We start from the raw sequence: 24,197 nt of genomic DNA, 5'->3' as shown, positions 1-24,197 counted from the left end.
ACTTCTGATAATGAGATAACCATTCATAGTCTCTATTCAATCCAAGTCTGACCAAGTCAAATTTACATATGAATTCCAATTCAGCAGCTTCCCATTGGATTTTGTTTTTGAAAGGTTTCTGTTGAACTATGGTGACCTTTAAGTCCTGGATGGAAAGTCCTGGTAGATTGAAGTGCTCTCCCACTGGTTTCTGGATGTTGCCATTTTTAATGATAGATTTGTGCTCATTTATTCTTTTGTGCAGAGCTTGGCTGGTTTGTCCAGATGGACATTGTTGGCACATGAGGGCACATATCACATTGGAAAGTAATCTACAACACAAGATTCAGTATTGAAGACAATTCAAAGGTTTGTGCCTCTACTGAAACACAATTTTACCAATTCCCCCAATAAAATATGAGGCCACTAAGATGTAGAAGCAGCTGATTTCTGATCAAATGAGCAATATTATCTGTACCCAAAATTATCTACTTTCTCCTTTCTAGAATACTGATATCCAAACAAGCAGCTGGAGCAGAAGCTGCAGTTCACTTAGAAGCATTCCGAAATCAAGTGCAGGAATCAACAATCAACATGCCTACGTTTTACCATTCCAGCTGATTGCCGAGTGAAACATAAGAAGGGATTCTCCATGAATACACTAATGAGTCGGCCTACAGAGCTGGCAAATGGATCAGAACACAGTAGAATCCTGCTGCACAGACTCGAAAGCGGCACAGCATGAGAAATACACATTCAGCATACAGCTCCTCCAGGAAACCCGAAGCCAGGCTGCTCCACTTGTAAATTCATTTTAACAAACTCGCCCATGTGCTTATTAAATTCTTGACATAAGCAGCCGTTAAGAGCCACACAGCACAACCATCAGTTTATAATAATAAAAACATTCGATTTATATACAGCTCTTCAGGACAACTTAACACCCACTCAGAGCGGTTTACAAAGTATGCTATTATTATCCCCACGACAATCACCCTATGAGGTGGGTAGGGCTGAGAGAGCTCTGAGAGAGCTGTGACTGAGCCAAGGTCACCCAGCTGGCTTCAAACGGAGGAGTGGGGACTCAAACCTGGCTCTCCAGATTAGAGTCCTGCCGCTCTTGACCATGACACCAAACTGTCTCTCTGTCCCGTTCAACTCTGTGCACAACTTTCCTCTAGCACAGAAAGCTTCTGCTAGAGATAGGCTCTCTATTGACCTGAGCAAAAGGATAAAAGCCACGGAGAGTGAAAGGTTAATTGCCTCTTCCACCTATCTTTTGGAAGGGAGCACTTTTGTGGAAGAACAAAGGTGCAAGGCCACACCCTTCCATGTGTCAGGTCCACAGATGCGTCATTCAAAGAGATTTTTAAAAAGATAGGGCTACTAACCAATCCCACTGTGGAAATCCCTAATCACAACCATAGCTATGGAGGCAAGATGGTTAACCATGTTAGTGTGTCTGTGGCAGTGGAAAAGAGCAAGAGTCCAGTAGCACCTATAAGACTAACAAAATATGTGGTAGGGGGTGAGATTTCATGAGTCACAGGTCACTTCTTCAGATACCTTCAGATATCTGAAGCGAACTATTACTCACAAAAGCTCATACCCTACCACAAGTTTTGTTAGTCTTATAGGTGCAACTGGACTCTTGCTCTTTTCCACTACTATGTAAGGAAGGACAAGATGGACACATACAAAGTTGCAAAAAAAGTAATAATTTAATTCAGTATACTTTACATATTCACTGGTATTGAAAAAAATCACTACGCTGTGATGACAAACATTCAAGTACAATTCCATGTAACACACACAAGGATTTTTAAAAAGAGCTTTCTACCAAAAATGTACTTTAAATAGGAAGTACCTGAAGTATTTACATAAATACATACTTAAGGATAGCTTGTCAGCATTTATAAAGGTGGAAAAGCACAAAATGTCTCTGAAGAACAACCCTATGTGTGCCCTGCACTGCAGAACACACACAGCATGTGTTCTTTAATTTAAGCTCTTTTTCCACAGAGTTCATTTTTGCTTTGTGCCTTGTCACTTGGGAATTGGCATACGCTGTTTGTAAGATGGCACGGGGCCACTGTCTCTGCCCCTTCCACTGGCTGCATTCACAGTTCAGTCAAACTATTTGTGCTTGGATAACTCCTTAAATGGTCCTTTTCCTCTTAACGGGGATGAAATCTGAAAAACAAGAGAATAAAGTGACAGAAGTTGGCATAGCAATTTACTTGACTTTACAGAAACCTGCCTTTCTCCCCATAGGATACCCAAAGCAGAGTATATCGCTTTATCCTCACAACCACCCTGCATGCTAGGGTAGGATGAGCGTGTGACTGGACCAAGGTCATCAAGCAAGCTTCCATGGCCCTAGTGACACTCTAACCACAACACCACAATTGGTATACTGATACACACACTATACCACACTGAGCAGGAGGGATATGCAAGTGATTCCTGAACAAGGTAGATTTCTTAATAGTTTTAAGAACGTGATCACCCAGTTACCATCTGCAAACAACATACACAGAGAACAAACAGAAGTTCATCCCAGTAAGAGGTCACTGCTGATAAACATCCTAAGAGTTTAAATTCAAACAGGAGATTGATATGCTGTACTGGGGGGGGAGGGGGGAGATCCATGCCCTTCTGGCTTTCCAGCCAGTAACTCTTATTCATGAAGAACACCTTCCCTGGAGAGTTCTTGTGAGGACAAATGAACTCCGCCATACAGCACTTTCATATCAAACACTGAATGAAGTCAGTCTTCATTCATAAAAGAAAAGGTTTTTCATCTGTTCTCTCCACTCCTCAAATGTACTTTCTCCAGTAGAAGCAGTAGCTAAGAGGCAGAAGACCGTAATTTGCACAAGATGCCATTCAAGAACGATTATCGTCTGAGAGCTGGGTATGGAATGGCAGAGGAGTTATGATTCAGTGAAGTAGGAAGTGAATATTCTGCTTCTACACAACTGGCCCAGGGGATGGGGGGGTGAACAAGACTTATTTTATTTATTCGCATTTGTACCCCGCCGTCCCCTCACACAGGCTCAGAGCACATCATTTTCTGGACAAAGCACTTGGAACCTCACTTAGACAGAGGGGTTAATGGAAGGCCCAAAACTCTGCAATAAAGCAGAATTTCCACGCATAGGTGTTCCAGGTTTAACCCCTGGTGACATCCAATTTCGATTCCTCACAGCCAAGCTACAAGAGACTAATTACATGAGGAGGAGCACATGAAGGGAGTCGCAATGTTAGCCAGGAAGCTGAGTTTTAAAAGAGATCAGAAGGCTTTGTCAATTTCCCCTCTCTACAGAGCCAGGGAGATAGCTGCTCAGAGGGTTTGTTAATTTCCTCTTTGCCTCCAGAAGGCTCTGTCAGTTTCACCTCCCCTTCTAAGAGGCAAAGAGGAAATAAACAAACATTCTGAGCAGCCATCTATAGAGAGGGGAAATTGACAAAGCCTTCTGATCTTTTAAAACTCAGCTTCCCGCTTAACTGCTCCTCTTCGTGTAATTCGTCTCTTGTAGCTTAACTCTCAGTCTGGTGTAGTGGTTAAGAGCGGCAGGGCTCTAACCTGGAAAACTGGGTTTGATTTCCCACTCCTCCGCATGAAGCCAGCTGGGTGACCTTGGGTCAGTCACAGCTCTCTCAGAGCTCTCTCAGCCCCACCCACGTCACAGGATGATTGCTGTGAGGATAATAATGACACACTTCGTAAACCACTCTGAGTGTGGCATTAAGTTGTTATTGTTAATGTTTTATTTTTAAGAAAACACCTGCCTGAGAGATGGGGAAAGTTGCTGCCAGTCAGAAGAGAGAATATGGGTCTAGATGGCCCTATGGTCTAACTTGGTCTCAGGCAGCGAATGCCCCATATTGGGCAAATGCCAATAATCAAAGGAAAAAGCCACTATGTGCAGCTGTTGTGTCTACAAAGAGCAATCCAGGGAGACTTCACTATTGGCAGGTTTCTCATAAACATAAGCTGAAAGCTGTTCTATTAGCTGCTGACACACATTCTAGCATAGTTAAAATCAATTCATGTGGGTGTTTGTCTCTCCACTACAACTAGGAGACTCAAAGCCCAACATAATCCTAGCTGAGGTGATGCGTTCTCAGAAAGCGAGAAGAAAAATTAAAATCAAGTCATCGGGGGTTGGTCTCCTTGCTGAAAGTGAACAAACGCTTTGCTGCATACGGCTCAATTTGTACTGGTCCAGCTGTGTGTGTAAAATATAGCTATTGATCTAAGGTTGGAACCAGAGAATTAACTGTAAGATCTGTTCCTGTTGCAACTAAAAGCGTTCCTGCAAAGAGACACATGGAGGGCGCTGCTGCACAAATCTCAAACCAAATCTCCGCTTTATGTGTTACACAAATCCAACTAACTTGCACTCTCTATGCAGTTCCAGGAGCCCCCCCCCCCCGGAATGTAATCCAGCTGTAGGACAGTTTGTATTCTTCCACCTCCAACACTTCTGTTGCGTGCAAAGATACCCTTGCAACATACCTTCATCACTCGAATGATCTATTTCTTCATCCTCATCCTCCTCTTCTTCATTGTCATCCTCTGCAATTACAGGCATGCTCAAACTCGCAACAACACCTTCCTTCTTTACCGCTTGCGATGTTTCTGCAAAGACAACAGCAAATTAAAAGAAATTATTTCCACTTCAGGTCCATACTCAAGTCAGGGGATGGTAACGCCCATCAATTTTGCATGATACTGTCCAACTACTAGCAGCCTGCATGGTCTATATACAGCAGTTAAAACACTTAGATATGTGTACAGCCAGTTTGGTGTAGTGGTTAAGAGTGGCAGGACCCTAATCTGGAAAGCCAGGTTTGATTCCCCACTCCTCCGCTTGAAGCCAGCTGGGTGACCTTGGGTCAGTCTCCCCCTCCCTCTCCCCCTCCCCCTCTCTCGTATTTGTTCTGGTGGGTCTGAATACAAGAGCAAGTAAACCAAGGATAAATCAAACAACTAAGGAAAAACAGTCTCCCACAGGAAAAGTGTTTTTGCCATATATCAACGGAATCACTGATCAGATGGGAAAGCTTATGAAAAAGCACGGCTTACAAACAGTATTCAGACCCACCAGAAGAATACCACAGATGCTACATTCAGCAAAAGACAGTAGAGACCCCCTCACCTCTGCAGGAGTATACCGTATACGCTGCAGCTGTGGACAAGTTTACATCGGGACCACAAAGCGTAGCATCCAGACAAGAATAAAAGAACATGAAAGACACTGCAGACTTGGCCATCCTGAAAAATCAGCAGTGGCTGAACATAGCCTAACTTAAACAGGACACAGTATCCTATTCCAGGACACTAAAATACTTGACAACACTTCCAACTACTTTGTCAGACTACATAGGGAAGCCATTGAAATTCATAAGCATAAGCACAATTTCAACAGGAAAGAAGAGACTTTAAGAATGAATAGGGCATGGTTTCCAGTCCTGAAAAACACCAGGCTAACAAAACACTCTATACCCAACAATAGCCCTGCAGAGAAGATTAGCACATCAAGCACCAATCCATATGCAAAAGAACCGCCTCAGGATACAGTGAAGCCTCCCTCCATCAGCATTCCACACCCTGGGAAACTCTCTCTCTCTCTCTCTCTCTCTCTCACACACACACACACACACACACACACACACACACACACACCCAACAGATTTCACCCATTACAAACAAAGGAAGCATTTCCATAGGAATTTTTCCTAACGTGCTCCAGAATTTTCCAAATCTTTTCTAATGGAAAAAAGGGGGGGAGGGCAGAAAAGCAACTTTTTCCCAGGCCTTCACTTTTCTATATTTCCTATATTAAGAAGTACACCTTTACAGAAGGAATCCAGCGCTAGAGGCTACCTCTGTTTCTTAGAGAGACTTTCTTCCTCACTGGCTGAGACCTGGTACTGGTTCCTTTAGCCTTAGGCGATTTAGTTACTCCGTGTTCCGACCGCGGTACAGAAGACTCTAGAGTAACTTGACGATGCCGTCTTGATTTGGAAACCTGAAAGTTTTAAATCCAGACAAGTAAAAACGTAAGTAACGGGAAAACTAGTTCTGAAAAATGCATTCACAAAGTAACAATGTTATGACAAAACAGAACATTCAACCATTTAAATCCTTCAACCTTTAAGTGACCATATGCTGTATTCCTTTAATAGTATAATTACCAATGCAGCCAAATACAAGGTTGGAAATTAAATTCTATACAAGTGACTGATAAGGATTTCAAATACACTAGAGAAAAGCACTCATTAACTCTCACTGACTCTTCCTTAAATTGAATTATTTATCATGGCTGGAGACCATTTTTGTTCATGTGTTCTTAACTATTTTGTATATATCGATGTGTGTTTTTAACTGGTTTTAATGTTTTTATTGTTCACTGCCTTGGGGCGCCTTACATGTTTTAAATAAATAAATAAAAACTTTATCCAACGGCTGAGCAGACATTACAACTGCATGAGTTCTCTACAGAGACTTATTTTATCTATTTTATTTAATACATTTATTAGCCACCTTTCCAGCTAGAGGAGCTCAAGACAGTTTACAATATAAAATAGAAACAAACATAATACATTAAAAATGCAGTTAAAAACTATCAATACATTAAAAAGTGGCTAAATAAAAGGCATCTTAAAAAATTTTAAAAGCCTTCAGCTGCCTCCTGAAGACAGTGAGGGATTATGGGGAGATTGTTCCAAAATCGTGGGGCTGCTACCAAAAAGGCCCTCTCTTGTGAATCCACCATCCAAGTTTCTTCGGTTGATGGGACAGGCGGGAGGGCCACTCCCTGTGATCTTAACTCCTAGGCAGGAACATCTAGGAGGAGCTGGTCCTCCAGATACCCTGGGCCCAAGCCATGGAGGCCTTTAAACACCCTGAACTGAAGTGAAACAGTAGCCAGTGTAGTAGTTGTAATTTCGGGGACACATGTTCAGGCAGCTGGCCCTGATCAGCAGTCTAGCTGCAGCATTCTGGATTTGTGGCAGCTTCCAAACATTCTTGAAGGGTAGCTCCGAGTAAAGCATATTGTAATAGTCCAGTATGGCTGTAACTAAGGCATGGATCACTGTGGCTAAATCTGACTGAGCCAGGCCAGGAATGGACACAACTGATGCACCAGCAAAAGCTGGGAAAACACACTCCGAGCCACATGGCTGTGTAGCTGACTTTTCAAGGGGAGTGTAACCCCACCTGAGACATGAGAGATCTCACGTCACTGGTTAGCCTGTCTCCTAACCCACAGAAACTCATCCTCATCTAGTTCATTACTGACCCCAGGCACCAGTTCTGTAGGTCAACAGCATCCTTAGAATTAAATGGAAATAAGAGCTGGTTAGATCTGTGTATCAGGCTTGCAGGTGTACTCAAGCTGCTCATTCCTGGTGGCAACTCAAGAGTAAATGCACAGCGGGGCTCAATTTGAATTGGAAGTGCCATGGGGGAGAAGGAGGAATTCCTGCTTTTCTCTTCTGTACTGTTTTTCGGCAACTGAAACCATCCAGGGTGGGGGGAGGTGGGAGTATTATTTTCTCTGTGGTGAGTCAGCACAAGTAAGCATTCACAGAATCACAGGGTTGGAAGGGACGTCTAGGGCAGCAGTTCCCGACTTTTTGGAACCAGGGACCGGTTTCATGGAAGACAATTTTTCCATGGACTGGGGGCGGGGGGGGGGGATGGTTTTGGGATGATACGATTGTGCAATTTATTTCTATTATTACATTATAATATATAAAGAAATAATTATACAACTCACCACAATGCAGAATCAGAGGGAGCCCTGAGCTTGTTTTCCTGCAACTAGACTGCTCCCTGGAGCTGGCTCTGCGCTCGCCCGCCACTCATCTCCTGTGCGGCCCGGTCACTAACAGGCCATGGACCGATACCGGTCCACGACCCGGGGGTTGGGGACCGCTGCTCTAGGGTCATCTAGTCCAACTCCCTGCAAAATGCAGGGAATTCCCAAACACTATCCCCCTACTTCATTCAGTGTAATAGCCCTCACCCTGCAGCCTCCAGGCTGTTTCAGCCACGGAAAACAGCACAGGGGAGAAGGCAGGCATTCCTCCTTCTACAACATAGCAGCCCCGATCCAGGTCCTGCTGCACATTTACTCACACATCGGCACCAAATACTAGCAGCTACATAGCTGCTAGTATAGTATAGCTGCCAGTCCCCGTGGTGAACTTGCATAGTTTGTAACATCTAGCTAGGCTGTGAGTGCACAGGGTCCTCCCTCACCTGGAAGTGGTGGTGGTTGTGGAGAGTGCCATCAAGTCATAGCTGACTTATGGAAACCCCTGGCAAGGTTTTCACGGCAAGGGACTACCAGAGGCGGTTTGCCATTGCCTGCCTCTGTAACCCTGGTATTCATTGGGAGATCTCCCATCCAATTACTAACCAAGGCCAACCCTCCTTCGCTTCCGAGATCTAGAGGTAGAGATCCTAGAGGTAGACATTTTTTAAAGAATCCAGCTGTTCAAGGATAACTAGTTACTTCACGACACTAACTTTTTGCTGGCAGAAGAGCCTGTGAGCTTTTTAGTTTCCAGAATTCTTCATCATACGAAACAGTCGAAAAGCAGGAAAAGTGAACAGAGACGACAACTAAAGGGATAATCTAGCAATTATTTTGGGACAGAAGAGTTCACTTCCTGACCGCTGCACGAACTTTAAACCACACAATCACAACGGCGCCGAAGTTCCCAACCCACAGAGACTCTGTACACGCACCTGAGCAACCATAGAGTAAGACTTGGCTTTGATGCTGGCTAATGTTTTGGCCCTTTCGGTTCCCTGAAGAAAATAAGAATAAAGTTAGAAAAGCTTGCACTCAGTTTTGCAGATTCTTCTTCGACTGGCAAATAATCCCTCTTCTCACACGGCAAAGCAAAGCTCAGAGCTGAGATTCAACTGAAGTGGCTGAATACGACTGCTCTTCGTTTCTGCAGCCGGAACCGCTGCACCCTAAACCAGGTCCATTCAGCTCCTGATACAGAGGCAGTGCCATTCATTCATTCGATTTTTATACCGCTTCTCTTCAGTTAACACATCTCGAAGTGTTTCACGATGACAGTGGTTAAGAACAGCACAAAAATGTAATATTCCATAAAATCACAACCTAATACAATAATTAAAAAACACTCTAGTCCCCACCCCAGCTTATAAAAGCCTGGGAATCACATAAAAATTGCAGGCAGATAAAAATGCACAGCAATCTGCTCTGCCGCAGAAAAGAATATTAGTTAACAAAGCACACTAGAATAGTTTTCTGCCTTATAGAGTTTCTGAAAGATTAGCATTTCAGTACTCCAGAACTTAAAAGTGCTTCCAGGACAGAAGCAGACCAAAGGACAGGTGTGTCATCTACATGGCTACCTTCCAGAACTGAGCAGGAGTTGAACTGACAGGGCTAAGTACCAATTTGTTCACAAATACCTTTGGCACTCCTGTTCATGCATCCTGCAGAGTTAAACTAGGAATGATGGTAAGGGTGTTTTTTCATTATTGATTTTGTATTAAAACATTTTAACCCCGTCTTTCTTTGTGGGTCAAGAAGGCTTACAATAGTAGATTAAAAACATTTACATCTAAAACCAAACTAAAATAACCTCAATGTACTTTCTCTCCCCCCCCACCCCTCTCAGCCTGCAGTTCAAACCCCCTCCAAAGCCCTGATAAAGAGGCAAAGATCTTCAAGGGGGGGGGGAGCTCCCCTCCATTCCCGAGAGCAGGGGCCAGTACGGAAAAGGCCTGGACAATGGTTGATGCCAGACTGGCCAACCTAAGAGGTGGTATCCCCAACAGATGGATGCCCGGAGACCACAGTTGGTGCACAGAGACATATGGAAAGAGACAATTTATGATGATGTTGCAGTAGCAAGCTTGTTCTGCACCAGACACGCTTCCTTTGAAACCTGACCACACAATTGTGCTCCCCTATGTTTATGATGGTTCAGTCTTCCAGTGACTAAGACCATCTGGTTATGGGCAGCTCAGGTGACCCAGCTGGTGATGGGACTGCTAGCTCTTACGCCCCTTGATGCCAGGAATGACACCGGGAGCTTCCTTACTTCCGCGTCTTGAGAAGATCCTTCATTTTCATTTCTTGCTTCTTCACTCGCGCTCGTTAAGGACGGTTCCTGGAAGATCAGGCATAAGGTCGTAAACACGAAGTCTAGAGATGCTCACACACCAAGAGGCATTGAACACATGACTGAATCAGATGGAGATGACGGGGACTGACCCCGGGACCTTCTCCAGGCGAAACAGATTCTCTAACCACTGAGCCACAGCCCCTCCCCCTCCATTGCAGACATTAGTGCCGTTCATGGGGGGAACCCTAAACAGGAGCAGATACCAGAAGTAGGTATCTACATGGAAACGGGTTGAAAATGGATGTCCTTCTTCTGAAAACTTGATTCTTCCTCCTCCATAGATTCAGCTTTGTCATGATGTAAGAGCCAAGCGCTGCGCCTAAAACGCTGCATTTTAATATTTATATCCGCCAATTTGAGAAATTTTTATTGTATATGGAATAGTGTTTTAATGTTTATTTATAATGTTTTTATTGGTTTTAAATTGTATATTGCAAATTGTATGTTGTTACACCACCCTGACGGGGAGGGCGGTCTAGAAATGCAGTAAATAAATAAATAAAATTAACGACCACCATGTTCAAATTCGGGACTTCATGGCCTAGTGAGATTCCTACTATCCTGCCCTGAGCTACAAGAAAGCTGGGATATAACTACTTGAATGAATAAATCAATATGCTTATAAATTATGCACAGCAATAGTCGTCACTCATACATTACCCCACCCTCAAGGACTCCAGTAAACCTGACACACATTTGCATTCATCCTAAAGTACGTTCTGTACATGTGAATTCTGATACACACATATAATAATAACAACAACAACAACCGATATAAATAAATTCGGAATATAAATACGATAGAATAAATAAATAAAATAAATAAATTTATATACTGCCCTTCAAGATGACTTAACACCCACTCAGAGCGGTTTACAAAGTATGTTACTAATATCCCCACAACAAAACACCCTGTGAGGTGGGTGGGGTTGAGAGAGCTCTAAAAGAGCTGTGACTAACCCAAGGTCACCCAGCTGGCTTCAAGTGGAGGAGTGGGGAATCAAACCCGGCTCTCCAGATTAGAGTCCTGCCGCTCTTAACCACTACACCAAACTGGCTCTCCACAGCTCTGTCCGCAGAGGTTTCTTCCATCTGTAGTAATGGATGGCATGAATGAAGCCTTCGGCTCTTACGACTGAAATTGTGCAAGCATTCATCTCTCTGCTGATCCTTCTTACTGTGGAAGATTTCACCTGGAAACTCACCAAAGGCTGAGCATCTTTTTAGAAGCATTGTAAGGCCCCTTTCAACAGATTTTTGGTGGTTATGGCTAAGCCACTTTAGGATAGGATGGTTGCATAAGGCAATCAGGGAGACCTGGATTCAAACTACCACTCTGCCATGAAACTCACTGGTTGACCTTTGGTGAGTCAGTCATTCTTTCACAGCCTAACCTAGCTCACAGGGATGGTATAAGGATGAAACAGAGACTGGGAGATCCACATATGCCATACTGAGCTCCTTGGATAAAGAAAAGAAGCGATTTTTAAAATCTGCTGAATACAGTTACTTCCTTTGCATTCCAAGACAACTTACCTTATAGTTCTGCAGTGTTACTCATTCCAAGACTTTATGAGCAAGGCAGACCACACATTTATTTAACAAATATATACCCCACACCTTTCTGCCCTCATAAGGGCCACCAAGGCAGTCAAGAAATTAAAATTTACCCAATAAAATCCACATCATAAAAACCAACAAAAACACATCATTAAAACAATTAAAACCAGACACATACCAAAACTTAAAAGCAGCAATTACAACATTAAACACATACCAAACACATACCAAAACTTAAAAGCAGCAATTACAACATTAGGCAGGAAGAAGGGAACACGATCATTGAGGGAACCTCAAATTAAACTAAACAGTCTTCACTCGCTGGTGAAAGATAGCAACGAAAGAGAACAAGCTAATCTCACTGGAGAGAAGAGTTCCAGACAACTGAGAAGGTCCACATATGTAGATGTGTGAGCAATAAAGACTTCAAAGTGTGAAACGGCTTCCCAACAACCACAATACGCTGTCAAGACAACACACAAAAAAACACACCCAAGTCACCTACCAGCTTGTCCTGCTTCCGCTGCTGATGCTCCAGGATCATATTCTTGAAACTGACTATGAAGTCATCTTTTATCAGATCGAGAGCCTTGTCGGGGTGGGATTTGTCTGCGGAAATCAGGCACTTCATTTTTTGGTAGTGTTTATGAACATTTGCAAGTTCCTTAAAGGGGGGGGAAATGGTAAAGCAGGTCACGTACCCATGCTCAGCAATCTTAGAACACTCTCTGCTCCTGAGAATTGGAGCACGCGGAATTCAGCAACTGTCAATAAATGCATCACGTTACGGCGAATACCCAGATTAAGAGTCTACATTCAACTGCTGTTTAGGTCTTATTGTTCACAATGATACACGAAGTTACCTTATACCGAGTCAAACTGTTGGTCTATCAAGCCCATTTTTGCCTGCTCTAGCTTGCTTGCTTAAATAAATAAATAAATATTTATTTATCCCACCCTTCCCCTGGGCAGGCTCAGGGCAGGTCACAACATCATAAAACCACAATTTCAATTGTGTGTGTGTGTGTGTGTGTGTGTGTGTGTATGTGTGTGTGTGTATATATATATATATACACACACACACACACACACACACACACACACACACACACACACACACACACACAATAAATACAATAAGGTTTAAAATCACAAAACAATAAAATACCAATACACAGGGGTCATTTCGGAGAATATAGCTGGAGGAACTCATTAGCATAACTCATTAGCATATGCCACACCCCTTGCCATCTCTGGAAGTGTGTCATTAGCATAACTGATTTCCATATGCCCCACCCCCTGACATCACCTATCCTGGCTGTTTTGGACCCAATCCTGGCCATTCAGGGCCGAAATTGGGCCCAAAATGGCAAAAACAGGTTGAGAATGGCCAAAAAGGGGCCCAAAATGGCCGAGTCAGGTGGGTGTGGCCACCTGACACGTGATCTCTTTGGGGAACTGCCGGAACTGCGTTCCTGTGCGTTCCCTTTCGAAATGAGCCCTTCCAATACATATTCTGGGCAGGCACAACAGATCTCATTAGGCAGTGGAGTGGATCAAAACAGGATAGTTTGCCAGCTCCTCGACCACTCTCATAGGCCTGGCAGAACATCACCGTTTTACTGGCCCAGCGGAACTGTAATAAGTCTGGCAGGGCCTGGGTCTCAACTGGGAGAGCATTCCACCAAGCCAGAGCCAGAGCTGAAAAGGCTCTGGCCCCGGTTGAGGCCAAGCGAACATCCTTGGGGCCAGGGACCACCTGCAGATATTGGTCTGCTGAGCATAATGCCCTCTGGGGAACATACAGGGAGAGACAGTCCCAAATATATGCCGGTCCCAGGGCTGAAAGTGTCTCTCTCTGACATCTCAGGGGAAGGTGTTATTCTCTAATCTTGTGATCCGTTCTTGTTACGTTGATCACTGGATATAACATTTCACTGCATTGTCCTCTGATCTTGCTTTACGGTCTGCATTTTTATTGCAGGGTTCTCTCATTTTGTTTACTGTTTGTAAAAACAACAGCATCGTTTTTAGTTGCAATCCACCTCAAATCCCGGCAGGAGACACATTATAAATGAAGCAAATAAATCATGTTTGCACTGTGCGGAGAAACACGCTGCAAGCCAACAAAATACTTTAGGAATGGGAAACGTATACCCCAGGGCAATGCTCAGTTAACATCCTAAGTTCTGGAACTGTTTCCAAAGGCTGCAGTAGGCAAGCCAGGACAGTGCCAAAGCATAGAACAACGATGGTAAGAACATACGAAGAGCTCTGCTAGATCAGACCAGTGGTCCATCTATTCCTGCATCCTGTCTCACACAGGGGCCAACTGGTTGCTATGGAGGGTCAGCAATAGGGCACAGAGGCTGAGGCCTTCCCCTGAAGTTGCCTCCTGGTACTGGTATTCAGAGATTTACTGCCTCTGTATATGGAGGATCCCTTTTGTCACCATGGCCAGTAGCCACTGATACACCTATATTCCATGAATCTGTCTAGTTTCCTTTTAATGCCATCTATGCCTGTGGATATCACTACATCCTCTGGCTGTGAATTCCACATTTTAATCATTCACTGTATAAAAAAGTATTTCCTTTTGTCCATCCTGAATCTACTGCCCGCACTTCGGCTTCATTGGATACCCTCGCGTTCTAGTATTATGGGAGAGGGAGAAAAAGTTCTGATTCCGCACACGTTGGATAATGCACTTTCAATGCACTTTATCAATCGTTTTAGGTGGATTTTTTGTTCCGCACACGAAAAAATCCATTCCAAATGATCTATAAAGAGGATTGGAAGTGCATTATCCAACGTGTGCGGAATCACTATCTGTCCACTCTCTCTACCTCATTCATAATTTTATAAAGCTCTATCTTGTCCCTCCTCAGAGATCTCTTTTCTCAAGGTGTTCCAACTCCCCAATCATCTTCGTTGCCCCGTAAGACGATTTCCTTCCAAAAGAGGACTCCTTTGGTACTTCCTACTGTAGTCATGACTTGTACACTCGCCACTGATGTAGGAAAGGTTATTCCCTAGTGAATATTCTAAATTACTTAGCTAGTTAACCCAGTTACCCAAAATAGACGGGTTTATCATTGTGTTTTAAATTCTAAATGAGGACATAGAGACGGGTTAGATGAAAAAGATGCAGGAATGCCCTTATCCTGTAGGTATGTAGCAGTCCAGCACTGAGAACCAGCCAATAAATATGTTCGAATTCAAGAAACGGGACGTAAGCAGAATTGAAGGAGCAGCATTCTGCTCTTCGTTCATTAACTGTATTGCATTTACGTCAGGCGACATTGCTCAGCGTTCTCTTTTCTCTGACTTGCACAATGTTGCCAAGGAACCGAGACAGAAGAAATTGCAGGTCAACGCTTGCTTCCGGGACTGTGAATTTTAACAAGTATCCAAAGAGAAATACAATCCTGGCAAACGATGCACTAGTTTTCAGAATGAATGGGAGCTCTCCTACAGCACTCTTCTCTGTCAGCAGTCCAGAGCAGATGAACCAATCCCGATGCCCTAATCACGGCAGCGTGCAGCTGGACTTCTAAGTCTGGGTCTCAAACACTGCTTAGTGTCATGTCTGCATACCATTCATCCACGCCATTCATGTATTCTTTGTACTGATTTGATCACACTGTGTACCTACCTGTATGCTCTCATATTATGCTCATATTACTGCAACCATTATATTCATGCCATATTTGGCCTGCCTGAAAATGAAGGTAATAATGCTGAGCCTGCTATCGCTGGAGTTTGCTGGTTGGCCTTGCAGCTGTCCTGTGTCTCTTCCCAAGAGACAGAGGGAGTTGAATTCCTTGTAATCTTTTACCTTTCTCTGCCCAGACAAAGCTTTTATGTTCTCATGAGATTGTGAGATTTTCGTGCCTAATTTCTTATCTCCCAAGGGGAGGGGGGAATCAAGCTCCTTATATCAAAGTGCATATGTTTGTATTGTCATTCCTGCCAACATACATCTTTGGATGTACCTGTGAACTTAATGGATATCTATAATAAAACCTTTTCATCCAAGACCCTGGAGTACTTGCTGTGAGAGGTTTGGGGATCTATCTGCCATGGACTGTCATCCCTTAGCATCAACTATGATAAACATTGAAGCACATGTAACAAGATACAAGCTAAGAATTCACACAAGAGGGAAGACAAGGGAACATAAAAGCCCATGGACACGCCTAATGTCCTACACATGCTTTGGGGGTCAGAATCTTGTGCCTGCACCAGCCAATGTCGCATGCTTGCAGAAGGCAGTTCTGCTGACAAGGTCCCCTTTTCCCCGCACATTTTACAAACAACTACATTCCAACACGGGAAAACTAGGAGCTACAACCTATGCAGTCTGTAGGTACCCTGATTAAAGATAAGTGGCTTGAATAAAAGACATTTTTTGCAGCCTTAACATACAAAGCTGTCATCACAATATGTAAATACATTAACCCACACTATATATTTTTATTAGCACAAGCGCACATGAGATTCCAGGGTGACGAAATGAGCAGATGCTGTCTTACGACAGCCACAATGCAGAAGAACAATTGCCGTACCTCTAAGACGTCGTCGGTAGCAAGCATAGCAACTCTGTCGCTTGGATCCTTAAATTCCTTCTTTATCTCAGCTTTATCCCGCTCGACCTTTTTAGCCCTAAATGAAAGCTAAAGAAAAATAGTTGCAGGTCAGGGTTGTAAAAAAAATGAGAGATAAACAAATCAACCGGGATGCCACCAAAGTGGAAAGTTGAGAAGGCGCTGGCATTTGAGACATTTTTAAATGTCCAGAATGGTTTCTGTTAACAGAGCAAGAAAGTATATGTTTAAGAACGTAAGAGAAGCCATGTTGGATCAGGCCAACGGCCCATCCAGTCCAACACTCTGTGTCACACAGTGGCCAAAAAGCCAGGTGTCATCAGGAGGTCTGCCAGTGGGGAAGGCACACTAGAAGCCCTCTCCATCATTGTGTATTTATATTTGGGATTTTGGCCCCAATGTGCATTACTTTGCACTTGGCCACGCTGAACCTCATTTGCCACGTTGACGCCCACTCGCCCAGCCTCGACAGATCCCTTTGGAGTGCCTCACAATCCTCCCTGGTTCTCACCACCCTGAAGAGTTTAGTGTCATCCGCAAACTTAGACACTTGACAGCTTACTCCCAACTCCAGATCATTAATGAACAAGTTAAAAAGCACCAGACCTAATACTGAGCCCTGCAGTACCCCAGTGCTTACCACCCTCCACTATGAATATTGCCCATTTTTACTCACTCTGTTTCCTATTCATTAGCCAGTTTTTGATCCACGATAGGACTTGTCCTTTTACCCCATGACTATTGAGCTTACTTAGCAGCCTTTGATGAAGAACTTTATCAAAAGTTTTCTGGAAGTCCAGGTAGACAACATCTATTGGTTCCCCCTTGTCCACATGTCTGTTCACTCCCTCAAAGAACTCTAACCAGTTCGTGAGACAAGATCTTCCCTTACAGAATCCATGCTGAGTTTTCCTCAATAGCTTTTGTTCATCAATATTCCTACTAATTCTTTCTTTAATAACGGTTTCCACCAACTTACCTTACCTGATATTGACGTTAGACTGACTGGCCTGTATTTCCTGGATCTCCTCTGGAACCCTTTTTAAAGATGGGGGTGACATAAGCTGCCTTCCAGTCCTCAGGAACGGAGGCAGATGTTAATGAAAGGTTAAGGAGATCCACAAGTTCACGTTTGAGTTCTTTCAGAACTCTTGGATGTATGCCATCCGGGCCTGGTGATTTGTTAGTTTTTAAATTGTCTATCAGTCATAGGACCTCCTCTGTTGTCACCTGAATCTGACTCAGGTCTTTCAACACTCCTTCCGAAATCAGCAGTTCTGGAGTGGGCAAACACCTCTCATCTTCTACAGTGAAGACAGGCAAAAAATGCATTTAGCTTCTCGGCCATTTCCCTGGCTGGTTTCCTGCTTCTAATATATTTGAAGAAATGTTTATTGTTGGTCTTTATGTTTTTTGCAATGTGTTCCTCATAGTCCCTTTTTGCCTGTCTGATCACAGACTTGCATTTTCTGTGCCACAGCCTGCATTCCCCTTTATATAACTCACTCCAACTAGCTTTCCACCTTTTAAAGGAAACCTTCTTACCTTTTATAGCTTCCTTTACCTTGTTAACCATGAAGGCCTTTCTAAATACCTATTTGTGCCTTTCCTAACCTGTGGTATATATATTTATCTGAGCTTCTAGGATTGTAGTTTTAAATAGTCTCCAATCTTCCCCAAGGGTGGTTGTTGTGGGTTTTCCGGGCTGTATTGCCGTGGTCTTGGATGACCACGGCAATACAGCCCGGAAAACCCACAACAACCATCGTTCTCCAGCCGTGAAAGCCTTCAACAATACATCTTCCCCAATGGGTTTGACCCTTTTAACCTTTCCTTTCAGTTTCTTCTTCACATGCCCCCTCATCTCAGAGAAGTTACCCTTATTCAAGTTAAAAGTGTTTGTGTTGGTCTTTTGGGGAAACTCCCTATTTATACAAATGCTGAACTCAATAACATTATGGTCACTGTTCCCAAGTGACCACTTTTACACTTCTTACCAGATCTTGGGCATTACTTAGGACCAAGTCCAGGATCGCCTCCCCCCTGGTAGGTTCTGCAACCATCTGCTCCATAGCACGGTCATTGAGAGTGTCTAGAAACTCAGTCTCTTTCTCCCAACTTGAACACACGTAGACCCAATCAACGTGTAGGTAAGGTTTATTGCATTAGGCCAAAGGCCATTACAAACAATAAACCGTAACAAAAATATGAGCAACGATGCAGGTAAAATATACAGTACAAACCTGATAAAACACTATAGGAATTACACTATAGCCTACGGACAGCCCTGTGCTTCTCTCGGATTTTCCCTGCTGCAAGGGCAAAAAGAGAAACCCTGTACGAGGTCTCTGGGTCCACGTCTGCTAATGCAGCAATAATGTTTTCGTTATCTTGTCTGAAACCTAAACTAGCTAGGATTGGACTTAAATATTTCTTTCTGGGGGATGTGTAGAGTGGGAAGTGTAGTAAATAGTGACACAAGTCTTCTGGCTCTGAGCCACCACACGGGCAACCCATAGCTGCGCAATGTGTGGGTCATTGAAATCACCTATTACTACACAGTTATTTCGTCTAGCTGCAATCCTTATTTCTTTCATCATGTTATGATCATCCTCTAGAAGCTTGCAAGAGGGGGTAACTGGGATCTTTTGCGCCTTTGTATACAAGGATCCCTTCCTCTAGAGAACCCTTTCAATAAGCAGGCAGAGACGTTCAATCAAAAAGGAGTTTTTATTTAAAATACTACAGATCAATTGCACACAAAACACACAGCAAACACACAGAGCTAACTAGAAAAAAAAACGGGGAGGAAAGTTGGAGAGAGTTGCAGAGTTGGTTTTATAGTTACCAGGTCCAGAAGACTGAGAGTGTCCGAGGGAGAGCAGCTTCAGTGACCAGTACTTCATGGCAAAGGGCTCAGACATGCCATCTGAGGGTGTGTGGAGGGTCCAGAACAAACAAACACACACACACACACACACACACACACAGAGCACATGGCAGTCATATATACTGTGTAACATGCTGTAAAGCAGGACTGAGTCTCTGCCCGAAAACAATGCCTTCATGGTTCTTCCCAGGGTGGGACAAAGGACTGAGAAACTGTTTCCAGGGTGAGACAATAAGGCTGGCGAGTTGCCTCCAAGGTGGGGCAATGAACTAGGAAGGTTTGGTTATGTCTTCCTGAGAGGAACTATAGGTGTAAAATGATTATTTGATGACTCACGATGGCTGGATGGGTGAGGCTATAATAGGCGAGTGGGTAAAGGATAGAATTGGCAGGGTGTGTGAATGGATGCATTCAAGTGCTTCTCGAGACCTCCCTTGTTCTAAGGTTATGCACAAACTCCAGGGTGTAGGGCTAAGTTAGAGCCAAGCTACAAGTGACGCCTGACCCAGGTTGGACACTTGTCAGCTTCCCTCAAGTTTTGATGGGAAATGTAGGCATTCTGGTCTTGCAGCTGTAATGGAGAGCCAAGCTGTAAAGCCAGGACGCCTACATTTCCCATCAAAACTTGAGGGAAGCTGACAAGTGTCCAACCTGGGTCAGGCGTCACTTGTGGCTTGGCTCTTAGTCTCACTTCACCGCTCACATTCCACTACTTTTCCATCTCCTGCCTAGCCAGGCAGCTTGTCTGTGTTTTAAACACATGAGCAGAGGGGCTTATGATATTGCCATATTCATAAGCCTTAATAACGTGAGAGCAAGTATGACCACTTATTTCAGTTCCCACATTAGTATTGTAAGAGAAACAGGAAGTTGAAAACCCCACGCCTCCCTCATAATGTCTGAAATTAGTACAATATGGGGCACAGAGAATACTCAGATGGATCTATGCAGATGAAGTACAGTTGGGAGTAAATTCAGCCAAGCCAAAGCCACATGTCTGGTCATGGAAGGAGGTACTAGAGTGCATGTTTAAGCTGGAATTTTTAAGAGTTCATTTTTATTACACATCAAGGGCTGCACGTGACAAGAATTCAAGATCAAACTGAGCCGGTATTGCTTTCCCTATTCTGCAAAAGGAATTTAAAGTGATTTAACAGGATTGTCAAAAGGTTTGGTGACTTACGAGTTTCGGCATCGCTGTGAAGTAGAACGCTTTGTCCATTCGGAGCTTCCTGAAAATATACGCTGCGTCATAATGCTGTGCGTTTAACAGCTCCTGCTGGAAGTTCAGGACTTCAGGCCAATCTTTGAGCGCAACTCTGATCTGGAATAGGAATCACACAGAGATTTCTTCAGGTTCAGGAGAGAAATATAATCTAAATACAATGGAGCTAAGAACAGCCAGTATCACCAACCAGGTGAAAGAGGCAAAGCCCAGCAGCAGTAATTAATACCGAAAACTAAGGCCTCTTCAGAGAAATGCAAGATTTGAGTCCAGTGGCACCTCAGAGACCAACAAGATTTTCAGGGTAGAAGCTTTCACGGGTCAGAGCTCCCTTCTTCAGATACATTTCTTCATAGAAATGGTTAAGTTCTCGGAAGAACAAGAGATGTGAACCCAATCCCACCCCCCCCCAAAAAAAACCCAGAACAATTTGGAAATAGCCTCATTTTTTCTGCCCCCCAGGCTTTTTCTAATGAAAAAACTAAGAAATTTGGGTGATGATCTGTTCAGGCATTTATAACTTTAAATTCCATGAATATGCCCATTAGTATAAATCTATATGGTTAGTTATAAACAGAGCTTTTTTTCTGGGAAAAGAGGTGGTGGAACTCATTGGTGGAACTCAAGACCACACAATGACGTCACTTTGGTTCATCTGGAGCAAGAGGGGGAGTTTTTTAAAGTTTAAATTGCCCTCGGCGGAAATGGTTGCCAAGGGCAATTTAAACTTCTGTCTGGAGATCAGGGGACGGGGCCACCAGCCATGTGACCATTTTTAAGAGGTGCCCGAACTCCGTTCCGCCACGTTCCCGCTGGAAAAAAAAAGCCCTGGTTATAAATGACACATTTTACATTGTTAAAGAAGAGAAATAAGTTTAGGTTTGATAAGAAAGAAAGTATGGCTGTGAAGTGAAAACTCAATGAATACACATTAAGAACACTCAAATTATCAAAAATATAGTTATAATGTGTATATACAAAATAATCCAAATACTGAAGTAATCAAGATGTGAGTATTACAACAACCATCCCAGTAAATACATCACAAAAGTGCTCACTGACACAAAACAGTAAAGGGGGGGAGCACGCAGGCACCTCCTAAGAATTATACAACCTAAAGGCAGCAATTACAAATATACAAACAGTGAAAGAGGGGGTGCACGCAGGCACAAAAATTTGTGCACACACATCTACATCTCAGTAACTAGATTAGTGGATGCATACACAAAAAAGCACCATATGGGCATCAAAGCATTAACGGATTCCAAAGCTGTTCAGGAAGTGGGAAGAAACAAGAAGCTCACTTTACTTGCTAGCTGAAAACATTTCCTATTCTTGGTACAGAACCATTTCATACCAACTCTATTCTTGCGGCCATCTATCTAGAAAGCTCAGCGAGAAAGAGAACTCTTGCATGGATGTAGCATTGTGAGCAATAAGTCACAACAAAGGCAAGATCTGAACACAGAACTTCCTGTACTCGCCATCTACCTTCTTACCACTTAACTACTGCCATACACCTGCTTTATTTTAAATCCCTAAAACAGAATAAAATTACAGGCATTTTGGAGGAGGTGGGGAACGGAAGAGAAAAGGAACGAGAGGCAAACATGTTCAAGCTGAATTTACCTTTTGTTTTGGCTGACAAAGTTGCACATTGTACAACCCATAGAGAAGATAAAGAGCACCAACTCGGATCTGGAAAGTGTAAGGAGGCAAGAAATATGGCCAAACAAGCTCCAAAGCCTCTTTGGTGAACTTATTCTGCTCCAGAGCTCTTATTTTGCCACTAGAGAAAACAAAAAACACATCATTTGTCAATCTCATAGATTATATATAACAAATATTAAAGATTAATGATACAAAAATCAGTGACAGAAAAGGAAAAGGGACGACAAACCAGCCACTGGGAAGAAGCATTAGGGATGGTGAAATGTTACAAGATTATTACAAAGTGACTACTAAAGGCTCTCTATGTGACTGGGTGGATTGGTCAACTCCACAGTCATGAAGATACATCAACACTGTCTATTTATTTACTTCATTTATATCCTCCTTTCACCCCAACGGGAACTGAATTTGTAACGTTGTTTTCTTTGCCTCCATTTTATCCCCACAACAAACCTGCGAGGTAAGTTAGGTTAAGAGTGTGTGACTGGCCCAAGGTCACCAGCAAGAGTCTGTGGCAGAGCAGGAGTTTGAACCTGGGTTTCTCAGGTCCTCCTTCGCCTGATACTTTAAACACTGCACCCCACTGCAACATCCCATCAAGTCACTGCAATTGTTGCCACCGTACAATTCTTATTTTTACTTGCTTGAAGCATCAGGGGCCGTGGGAGAGAAAAAAAGACCAAGCTACTGATACGGATGCAATTCATGCCGATGTAGAAAGCAGCAGTATGTGGTGAAATGGACCAAAATAAATCAGTGATTTTCAAACTGTGCTGCTAGAAAGTGAGGTTCTGTAGAAGACTGCAAAATCAGTCACGTTAGCAAAACATCCCTGAAGAAAACTCACCCACTACCAAGTTTAAAAAATGGGTCCTCACAGGCATATTATGAATGGATGGATGGATGTTGGCCTGACTACCATTTCGCTTTACCAGGGACTCGGAATGTGCCCCAAAATCTCTTGAAGAAGCTCAGACCAATGCCTATGGTTATGCCTTTCATACAACAACCTTGCAAGGTAGGCTAGGCTAGTATTGCCTACCTCCAGGTAGCGGCTGGAGATCTAGAATGACAACTGATCTCCAAGCTATAGAGATTATTTCCCCTGGAGAAAATAATTGCTTTGAAGGGTAGGCTCTATGGCATTATACCCTGCTGAGACCCTTTCCTTCTCTTCCCTTCCCCAGATTCCACCCTCAAAATCTCTAAGAAGTTCTCAACCTGGAGCTGAGCCAGCCTAGGCTAGGCTCATAAACAGGGGCTGTTCCAGTGACTCTCCCTGCAGCAACCTTCATGACAAGATGGGGATTTGAACCCAGGTCCAAGTGTAACAAAGACACCACATTAGCTTATTAGAGATGGGCGGCTGGGCTCAAGGGGCACTATTTGACATAGAAGCACCATGAATTCAGGAAGGCTCCATACCCAAAGGAAGGGGACACTCTGCACACGCCTCGCAGCCGGCCAGGCAAACAGCTCCCCTCCCCTCAGCCCAAAGCTGGGCTCCAGCAAGGTTGCCAACTCCCAGTTGGGAAATTCCCAGAGATTTGTGAGGTGAAGCCTGGAGAGGACAGGGTTTCGGAGGAGAGGGACCTCAACGGGTTGTGATGCCATACAGCCCACCCTCCAAAGCATCCATGTTCTCCAGAAGAGCTGATCTCTGTCACCTGGAGAGCAGCTGTGATTCCGGGAGATCTCCAGAACCTGCCTGGAGGCTGGCAACCCCAAAGCCACGAGGCTCCACTCACTAGAAGATGGTGTGGAAGCGGCGCTGCCGCCACAACGAAGCAAAGTCTTCGAAGCGGACGCTGTCAGCCTCCTGGAAGGCGCTGAGGAGCGCCTCGCAGTCCGTTTTCAAGCCGGGCCAGCCGTCCATCGCATTCCCCTCTGCTCCCAGTTCCCGTCTATAGCCCCGCTCCTCGACTGCGCATGCGTGAGACGGGACTCCCCAACCAAGCTAAACCTATTAACCCGTGAAATGCCAAAGCAGGAAGGAGAGATCTCCAGTAGATACCTTTGAAGAAAAGCCGCGTTGGTTAGATGCCCTTTTAAGAAAAACTCCGACTGT

General features: G+C 43.9%; 1 protein-coding gene across 1 annotated transcript; it reads right to left on the bottom strand.

Annotated features, from left to right (window-relative positions):
* Positions 1-1,681: 1,681 nt before the first annotated feature.
* SNAPC1 (small nuclear RNA activating complex polypeptide 1) lies at positions 1,682-24,028 on the bottom strand. Its single transcript, XM_054970200.1, has 10 exons — positions 23,878-24,028; positions 22,088-22,247; positions 20,417-20,557; positions 16,305-16,412; positions 12,242-12,400; positions 10,093-10,161; positions 8,753-8,815; positions 5,876-6,020; positions 4,505-4,627; positions 1,682-2,172 (listed from the first exon to the last, which is right to left on the bottom strand). The coding sequence occupies exons 1-10, from the start codon at positions 24,003-24,005 to the stop codon at positions 2,138-2,140; spliced, it is 1,131 nt and encodes a 376-aa protein (XP_054826175.1). The 5' UTR covers positions 24,006-24,028; the 3' UTR covers positions 1,682-2,137.
* Positions 24,029-24,197: the final 169 nt, after the last annotated feature.

Source organism: Eublepharis macularius, chromosome 2, assembly GCF_028583425.1.
Source record: "Eublepharis macularius isolate TG4126 chromosome 2, MPM_Emac_v1.0, whole genome shotgun sequence".
Taxonomy (NCBI): domain Eukaryota; kingdom Metazoa; phylum Chordata; class Lepidosauria; order Squamata; family Eublepharidae; genus Eublepharis; species Eublepharis macularius.
This window is presented reverse-complemented; position numbering and strand designations above follow the sequence as displayed.